At 32.1% G+C, this 9,947-nt stretch overlaps 1 protein-coding gene across 2 annotated transcripts; it reads left to right on the top strand.

Annotated features, from left to right (window-relative positions):
• Positions 1–4,479: 4,479 nt before the first annotated feature.
• LOC132737726 (uncharacterized) lies at positions 4,480–9,936 on the top strand. Of its 2 annotated transcripts, none has more exons than XM_060725062.1 (4): positions 4,480–4,951; positions 7,141–7,274; positions 7,751–7,922; positions 8,431–9,936. In XM_060725062.1, the coding sequence occupies exons 2-4, from the start codon at positions 7,143–7,145 to the stop codon at positions 9,768–9,770; spliced, it is 1,644 nt and encodes a 547-aa protein (XP_060581045.1). In that variant the 5' UTR covers positions 4,480–4,951; positions 7,141–7,142; the 3' UTR covers positions 9,771–9,936. The 2 variants fall into 2 exon arrangements, with proteins under 2 accessions (XP_060581045.1, XP_060581043.1); XM_060725060.1 differs by having other exon boundaries at positions 7,137–7,274.
• The last annotated feature ends 11 nt before the right edge of the window (positions 9,937–9,947 follow it).

The following is a 9,947-nucleotide window of genomic DNA, read 5'->3' as shown; positions in this document are numbered from 1 at the left end:
CATAAATGGACTTATTCATCTTTCAGTTTCTAAAAAAAATCAAAATGTTTACTGACTGAATATTGAACAGTGTAACCATGATCAGACGACACGGATGAAACAAAAACGAAGCCTACATGTGACTTCCGGTGCATTTGAGGTGCACATTTCAAAATACAAGTGTCTGAATTTTTCCCGAAATTTCAGACTGAAGAACATACAAGATAGTGTTTAAAATTTTATTCGATCAGCTTATGAAATTGAAGTTTCTGATGAATATGTTGGCAAGATAAATGGAGAAACATGCATCACTGCAAGTTTTTTGGACTTTTCAATGAGGACACTGTCTATAAGAAGTAACAAACTTTTTTGTGGCAGTTGGAATGTAATAAGTTGTGACTTTTATACACTTTATTTATAATTAATGTAGTACTATGACAAATATAACGCTCCAAATCACACAAAAATAAATGAAAAGTGAAAGGTATTTGACATAGATATAAATTAGATTGTAACATAACTGTATTTTCTATGGTGTCTGATTTGGTACGCTTTTATGCGTTTAGTTGGCGCTAGCGACAAAGCGCCAAACGGCGCGTTGTCAGACTCTCGTCTAGCCGTCCTGTCTCTAGCGGCACGCCAAACGGCGCGTTGTTGTGCGGCGCGTTGTCGCGATGTCGCCCTGTTGCTTGGCTTATAAACCAATCCTTCATTTTTAACCGAGCGACAATGTGACATCGCGACAACACGCTGCACGACAACCCACCGTTTGGCGTGCCGCTCTAGAGACAGGGCGACAACGCGCCGTTTGGCGTGTTGTCGCTATCGCAAACTAGACGCACAAAAGAGTACCAAATCAGCCACCATAATTTTCACTGCTGTATTTTCAGTGCCCTCCCTCACTTCAAACCATTTTTTTTACAATTGTTTCATTTTTTATTATTATTATTATTATTATTATTATTATTATTATTATTATAGCTTACATACATGTATAATTAAGAATATTAAATAAAGAGACTGTGTGTATCTCAAAAGCAGTGAATGAACAAGTTTTTTATTTGCTTCTATTCTTTTGGGTTCTTATTTGTCTTGTAAAGATACGTAAAGTGGCGGAATATTCCGAAAATTCACGAAAATGATTCGATTTTTCACCTTGAGAGGTTATCTTATTCATAAATTATTTGAAATAATTTCTGTGTTGGTTGTCATAATTCTGTTATAGACTGCATATTCATTATATGAAAGAATATTAAGGAAAGATAACTATGGTATTTGTTATAACTATTTAAACACTGAATAACATCCCTTTAACAATTACTACGGTATCGGTCATGATATCCGTTATGTGTTGAAACCATTTAAAGTAACCTTGTTTAAGAATTTTACTATGTAGGAAGTTTTATTTCATATTATTTTTTTCTTAATTTTTATTTGCTTTACTGTAAAGAAAAAACGACTGTTTCATGTAGTGTAAGTAAATGTATTTTAAAAGAGTTAAAGTGGCATACCTCCAGATGATTTCAAAATATCTTTACAAAAAGAAAAGAAAAGAAAAACACACTTAAGGAAAACATTTTTATACTTATGAAATGCATAAATATTCACAATGTAGGTGAACTTTTGTATGTATATAAAAATATATTGCAAAATATTACACGATTTAATATTTTTATCACTAAAATTCTACCTCGTTACAAACGGAGGAATGACATTTAAGCCGTGTCACGACAAAACCAACACAGTGCGTTTGCGACCAGCATGGATCTAGACCAGCCTGCGCATCCGCGCAGTCTGATCAGGATCCATGCTGTTCGCTTACTAACTCTATTAAAAGTAGAGAAACTGATAGCGAACAGCATGGATCCTGATCAGACTGCGCGGATGCGCAGGCTGGTCTGGATCCATCTGGTCGCAAACCCATTATGTTGGTTTTGTCGTGACGCGGCTCACTTAATAACAGCTTATTTCTGTAGATACGGGTGTCAAGAGCGTGGTTAGTAAATCATTTAAAGGGACTTCACTGAGGTTTTTTTTTTTGGCATGAGTGGACTAGAAATATTTTTTTCAACACTTGTATGCCATTTAATGAAGTTTTAGAACAATAATTTGTGTGCAAACTTTAAGATAATTCTTTCAACCCATTTACCAGGATCCTCATATATATTGTGCAAAATGACCTAAAACTGAAAGTGGTTTGAAATCAAACTAAGAATCGTGCAAAATTCGATGTTCCTTTTAATTCTGAGATTTTTTTATTATCATTTGCAGATTTCCCCAATATGTGTGTTAAACTTGATCTAAGTAAGAGTAAGATGTTTAAAATGTATGTTGTTAAGCTTTTTGACCCACTTGACAACATTTTTAAAAATTATAATGAGTTGTATATGTTTATTAAAACTGACACAGATCTAGGGGCGTGCTGCTTTAAAGTCATGTTATCTAAGGGCGTGCTGCTTTAAAGTCAAATATTTTTGAAGTGTTTCATAATTTATTCTTCCATTTACAGCTGATAGATAAAAAAGTGATTATTCCTTGATAATAATTATTATCAAAGTATTTCTATTTAGTCTTATCAAGTTGATGTACTTTTGATGTATAAATAATTGAAGTATAAATTATATGGTAAATATAAAAATATTGTGTAATGCTTTTGTTAAATAATCTCATATATACATTTATCTATAGTTCCCTTTATTGGCGATAAAATTCCAAATAGCTTAAATTCTGCTGCATTTTAAGATGCATGAAAATATTTTCCCTTTTATACGAACTATCACGAGGTTTTAAATAAAATTCAGTTAGTTTAAAAACAGTAACTGTTGCTGAAAATATGCAAGTTCAGGGGTTAACTTTAAAAGATAGATTTTCCCATGCCTTGACATAAACTATTACCACGTGCAAAACATGCAAGTTTTGTTTTAGTTAATCAATTTGAGTATTATGAATCGTTGTATGATTAATAATATGTACTTTCTGTATTTTGAATTTGTGCAATATTTTATAACAATCTATATACATGTATGCATTATATTCCAAAAATTTGAGAATATCTTTTAAATAATATTTTTTATGATAAAATATGAAAAGAAAGCGTTTCGTTTGTTTTATCGCCTTCATCTTAAGTATATAAAAAAAGATTAATTTGTTACATATATCATTGTTTTGTTACCTTTCACGGTGAAAAAGCGTTTATCTACATGGATTGATGCTCTTATATAGGTCATTATACATTCCCACAAACAAGCATTTGGAAACTTTATGATAAAAGACTTTGTAGTTTCCTTTTTTTACTCCGACAAAGAATTGGAGCTAGCGAATATCACTGCGACCAAAATTGACAGTATACTTGTGATGGGAAAGAAGGGGCCTCCTTTGCAATTATTGTTTCGCTGCGATAACGATGCCCTGAATGTATCTCATCATTGTTAATATCCCTAAATGCTTTCTGATTAAGATTAATGCCCATAGCCATCATTTGGACCACATGACATGTTTTGAGTACATAGAGTCATTGCTAGTCAGTGCTATGTATTTCATCTGATTGCTGCTAGATATTTTCTGGTCCTTCGGTATCATTAACTCCATAATGAAAACGTGATGAAGATTGAAGTCGATGTTGGGGAGCATGACAGGTGTTTGATGATGACGATGCTTACGATGATGATGATGATGATGATGGTGGTGATGATGATGATGATGGTGATGATGATGATGCTTATGATGCTGCTGATGATGATGATGCTGCTGCTGCTGCTGCTGATGATGATGATGATGATGATTAAGAAAGAATTTAAGCTACCTCCCTTAAAGCTTCTTAAATGAACATTCAATTTGTTTCATTCACACTTTGAAGTAATTCACCAAAATGTCTTTTGAAGTATTTTCCTTTAATGATACCCACTTACACTTTTTTGAACACTTTACAAAATGCATTAGTCTTGTCAAAGCAAATGTCAAACTTACTTAAACTCTTGCAAAAATGCATTGTATAATGAAACACGTCAGTTTTCCGTTTGTTATGCTTTTAAATCAGGGCTTTTGTCAATCGCTCAATAAATAAAAGATATATATTTGATCATAAAATCTTAACATATTGTCACTTTTTGTGAGCCAGTGTTTGTAAATATCGTTTTATCTACTGTCTTCAAATAATCGTTTGTTTTGTTACGTTTTACAACGTTTCTATTTGTTGATCATTAACATTTAACTGCTATCATAAATGATAATATAAAGTGCACACATTTGTATACCATTTAATGATCTTAAGACCTTAACCTATTGATCCGTTCGTTAATATTGATAGGTTTAAGACTTGGAAGTGGCATAAAATAACATTTAAACGAATTCTTAAGCGGACTTGAAATAAATTGTTAAATCAATCCATTATCTGATCATTATCTTCTAGGGTATTATGATAAAATCACGTGACTTAGGATTTTTATTTATTAAATTTTTGAAAAGCAAACCTTTATGTTTACATTAGAATTACAACCTATTTCAGACGCGGCATATGATATGATACTGTAACGGGGGTAGTGAGATCGAAGTTTTATTTATCGATGCCTTGTGTTTTTCTCATCCTATAGGTGAATTTAAGTTCATTAGAATATTTGCTTCGTTGTTGAAGAAACAATCGATTAAGCTGTAAGACGTGCGTAAATTTGTTTAATTAAGACGGAGGCCATGTTTAATATACGTTAAAATTGATCCGCCCTTGGATATATTGAAGGCGCTTTAATCGGCGAGATAAGAAATTTTACTTATATTGTAAATTTATAGGCATAGAAATCGGCGGTCTTAAATCAAGTGTACATCATAGTCACAAAAGATCACAAACAAACCGCGCTGTCGATTGAATATTGTATTAAATTACAACAGTCAAATGTTGGGATGTATAGCAGAAATTTTGTGACAGAAGAAATATTCAACTTATTCGTGGATTTAATTAGATAATAAAGTCGAAATTAAGGTAAATATCTTTATTAATTTTCGATAAATATATCTATAATAAAAGAAAGTGACATCAAATTGACTTATTATTTCTGTTTAATGTCAACATTTTTTCTTATTGCTTGTAAAAAATCTTGTAATGATTATTCATCAAAAAGCCGTGAGGTTGTATTGAAGTTACTTGTATTATATTTTTATTGCATTTAAACGATCGTGTAAAACCATACTTAAAGAATAAACAATCATTAACTTAATCGAAGCCAGGGACCTTATTAGTTTCGAATCCGCTTCTGGAACAGTACTGGTGTAATAAGAGGAAATAGTTGCATAGCCAGTGATGTGTTCGAACCTACAATCCTTGGGTTGAGGGGAAGATGCATTAACCACTAGGCCGTTCATTCCAGTTAAGTTGATTTTGTCTATGAAAGGCAAAAAGTCTTAACTAAACGCTTGTAGTTTCTTTCATGTCTACATCTACATCTACATCATACTGCTTAGCAATCAATTTGTACTAAAGACCGCTGGTCAACCATAGTCTACTATATAACAGTATTTAAAAAAAATTAATAATGGTTGGAATACCTGAATGTTATGAAATGTCTGTATTTAAGGTGTTTTCTTTAAGTTTTGCTTTTGACCATAATAATAATCATTATGCTTTGTATAATTTAATTTCATTTAAACATTGAATTTAATTGATTTATTTATTTGAGCCTTTCAAAAAAACTGGAAAGAACATAATGTTTCAAATTGATATATAGCAACTGTGCATATGTTTTACTTTATATATACTCTGATGTGTTTGTTTGTCGTATTCGTTTATTTCTTCGTTCGTTCGTTCGTGCATATAAAATGTATTCTAGCCATCAAATGTCCCTAGGACATTGTTTTGACATTTTCCATTACACGACTAATGGGCCGAAATGATTTACAATTTAGAATCTTATAATTTTACATAAAAGGATCTGCAAATTATCTCTTAGTTGCTGTATTATTCCGATTTCTTTTTCATTCTTTCTTTCTTTACTTTTTTCCTTTCCGTTATGTTTTACTAATTCGTATAATCATAACTCTGTTTTTTAACAATTCAATTTAGTCCAAAAATACCTATAACGTATTAACGTTCCTACAAACTCTGATTTAATATTTAAACAGATAATGTATCGTCCTCGTAATATCCCTTTTACAAAAGAAAATATTTTCATATATTTCTTTCTACTTACAAAACATTTACTACACCGTACCGTCACCTGTTTGATATTTACCATAATTATAATTATTGGTAAGGTTTGAAAATCGCTTCGTAAATGTTACTTGTCTTAATTACAGACATACACTGTATATATTTACTGGGCCTTACAGAAATAATATTGTTTTGCAACTAAGTGGTTAACCTAGTGATTAACATGTATTTAGAAATATGTGTATAAACATTTTTAATACATTTTTACCTAACATAAAATCATACATCGTCTATCTATTTCTTAAATAACAAGAAATAACAATACATAATATACATGTAATATATGTTTTGATAATCTGCAAAATCGCGCACAAAAAGCTTCATTAGATTTAAATTACCGGTTGGGACGTTTCAATTATAATATATTCATATTAATATTCAGCATAAGAAATCTAAACTGCCTGGTAGTTTGATTAATAAAGAAATTAATAGCGACAAAGCAATAATAAGATATTTAAATACTTAAAAATGCATCTCTCTTACAAGTTTCGTGCCAGTGATGAAATACCCATTATTTTGGCCGAAGGGATAAAGAAGTTATTATCCGAAACTTGACAAATTTGAAAGGTGGGTTTTTCCCACAACTTATTCCCAGGTACAAACAAAATACCGGTTATCAGCCTGTTGCGCTTATTTTCGAAGTTATAACTGTAAAATTTGTATGTACCTATGGAATAGCTGAGATAACTAAAAAAATTTTCATTCCGGAGTAAGTTTAATGATATATATCATAAGTCACTTATATATTATCTTATTTTTAAAAAAGGATGCATGGACGTTAATGCTTATCTCCTCTATGTAAAACAAAAACTTTTGGTACAATAACCATAAAACGTGCCATCGGAATTAGAATACTGATCACTCGTGTTCATATTTATTTTTGTTTCATCACCACATTTTGTACAATCAAACAGTTTAATAAATATCGTTAATAATTATATACATTTTTCCTTTTGTTCAGATAGACATGGAAGTCTTAAAACGGAAGATTGCAGAGAATAGGGCAGCCATCTTGCGTGACCTTGACCTTAACAAAGATTTACTTGCGGCCTTAACGAAACATGAAGTCGTCAACATAACAGACTGTGTTAAATTACAGGTAACTATCAAATACTAAAATATCCGTGATCTTACATTGCAAACATATTCTTTTATTCAATTTTGTTTGCACATTCAAATTTTTACAAGTTCAATATCCTACAAGCAAAACGTTTGATATTTCACAACATAAACTACTACAAAATCTTGAAAAAGAAGGCCGTATTGTATACAACATTTTGAAACAACTTGTTATTATACTGAGGAAACGTGTACTGTATTTTACCAAACGACAATTAGTTTCGCGTTCGTTAGATGCTTTCAATGTTCTTTACAGATATCATCATGATATTTATCTTGTAAACGACGTATCGTTGGCGGTACATATAATCATTTAAAATTATATATAAGTTCCTGATTTGGCCAAAACAAGAAAATATTGGACGGTCAAGTATTTAAAATCAGAAACAGTGATTGGATGTAAGTAATGCGTTTAAAATGACAAGCTAAACATGTTTTACCACTATTTTAATTCAGCAAACGGAAGATAATTCAGCTAGAAACAAAGCGTTTTTGGATATGATTGTAAATAGTGGAAATGACACAAGCACATATGTAACCCTGATTGAATGTCTACAGAGATGTAGTCAAGGCAATGTGGCAGCTCTATTCATGGACGTTGGGGAAGAAATGCAAATATTGAACCAAAGTAAGTTGACTTTATTGTATTTAATGTTTTCAGATCAAAATGTAATGAGAACAGACCTAAGCCTCTAGTCCAGTCTGCACGTTGCCGGTCCAATTTCATTATTTTAGCAATTTATACCAGGCAGTTCTTAGTTCTAAACAGAACATGTCCATAACACCAAGTCAGGATGACAAGACTTATTGTTAACTATCATTAGCAACAACTTAATCAACACGTTAACATTTTATCATAGTAAAATATTTTGCAAAGATCAACAGTAATTCATGGATGAATTCAGTGACTGTAAAAGAAGTGCCATGAAAATTCTTATTTATTCAATAATAATTAAGCATGAGATCAATTTTCTGCCCTTTCTCCAAATACATGTTTACATTCATAAAAACATTAATTTAAAATTATCTTTTTTTTCTAATTTCCGGCTCTTACATTTCTAACCTTACACCCAGTGGCGTGGCGTGAATAAAATATTTCACTTTAGAATTGAGAAGTGTTTTTTATTGCATTTCAGTACAAATACATCTAGACACACAAATAAAAGAGATGAACGAATTTCTTGCCACAGAAGAGCGGCGTGCGGGAATATATTTGACAGAACCTCCAATGGATCAAGAGAATGACAAACCTGCTTTGACAGATACCGAAGTCTGGTCTAAAGTGCAACAAAGTTTGAAGCGTTCCGAGCAGCAATTGAATAGATGTCAAGCCGTTATCAAAAAACTGCACCAAGACTGTGAAACTGTTGCCAAACAAAATTTTGATATTATAGAACACACTAAGGAATGCGACGCGAAAATTAAAAGTGTTCTCTCGGTCGGTAGACAGTCTGCAAAACAGAAGACTGTGCCAAAGAAAACACAAGACTTGTTTGCGAATCTAATGGATGATATAGAGAAACTAGTGAAAACAAGACGGAAAGTTTTGGATAAAGAAACGGAGGGAAGACGGCATTCAACGAGAATTATACGACAGTGTAGAGATTGGATAGAGAGTAGGTGCTTAACGCTTAAGAAACTAAATAATCCATCAAGTCAAGGTACTCCAAAATTAGAAAACGGTGATGAGGAAAGTGCTGTAAGTATTCAAAGAGCAGCCCCTCCTGTGAATGACAATGCCATATTGTCAGTACTTGACGCGCTACAGCTTTTGGAAAAAGAACTGCAGGAATATGTGCATCAAGAAATTACACTTTCAGATAAGTTCAGAACAGAAATAAGGAGAAGACATTTGCAAAAGAAGTTACACGGGTTTAACGTTCAGGGCATGACAGAAATCGAAAATGCGTTGCACAGTTTAGAAAAAGATCCTGCATCTTTTCAAGATAATATAGCTGTAATAAAAACTTCAGTACGTGAAATTAACAGAGAATACAGCGAATGTGTGAGCTTTTTAAATAAAGTTGATCCAAATTGTGACTCCGCTGACAGTGAAAAATCAAATTCTTCACCAGTAGCTAAAAGAAGAGACTTTAAAGCCGCACCACGGAACTGGCCAGGTAACTTTAAAAGGACAGCAAACTTCGGCGGGAATCTAACTCGTAGCATGGACAATAACCTCCAAATGGCTGGTCGAGAGAAATCTGAACCAAATCAATTACTGAATAGAATAAAGTCATTAGCCAGTAAACATGAAGAATTAAAAAATGAGGACCTGAATTTAAGCTCTAAGTATAGAATCGAGATATCCAAAAAGAAACGAGAAATGGATTTAGTGATACAACGAAAGGATGACCAGATTTTAAAACTTCAAACTGATGTTAAAGAGATAACTGCTGAGAAAGAGAAATTTAAGAAATTGTATAATGACACCAAGATCGGATATCAAAGAAGTACTGAACACAGCAACAGTTAAATCAACAAGTCCAACGGACGGCTCGCTTATTACATTCAGCTGAGCTAAATGTGCCTCAAAGACATATTAACCAAAATGAACAACAGTACATGTAGTTAAAATCTGAAATATTTATATATTTAATTATTTACTGTTCTTTTTTTATTAATACTATAAAAAATATCGTAGTAAAAATAA

Source organism: Ruditapes philippinarum, unplaced genomic scaffold (genome assembly GCF_026571515.1).
Source record: "Ruditapes philippinarum isolate M1 unplaced genomic scaffold, ASM2657151v2 ctg5777_1_1_1_1, whole genome shotgun sequence".
Taxonomy (NCBI): domain Eukaryota; kingdom Metazoa; phylum Mollusca; class Bivalvia; order Venerida; family Veneridae; genus Ruditapes; species Ruditapes philippinarum.
This window is presented reverse-complemented; position numbering and strand designations above follow the sequence as displayed.

Excerpts from the sequence above, each read along its gene's own strand:
- LOC132737726 (XM_060725062.1), top strand. The coding sequence starts at position 7,143 with ATGGAAGTCTTAAAACGGAAGATTGCAGAGAATAGGGCAGCCATCTTG. Across the intron at positions 7,275-7,750 it reads CAGACTGTGTTAAATTACAG|CAAACGGAAGATAATTCAGC; the intron begins GTAACTATCAAA and ends ATTTTAATTCAG. Across the intron at positions 7,923-8,430 it reads AATGCAAATATTGAACCAAA|TACAAATACATCTAGACACA; the intron begins GTAAGTTGACTT and ends ATTGCATTTCAG.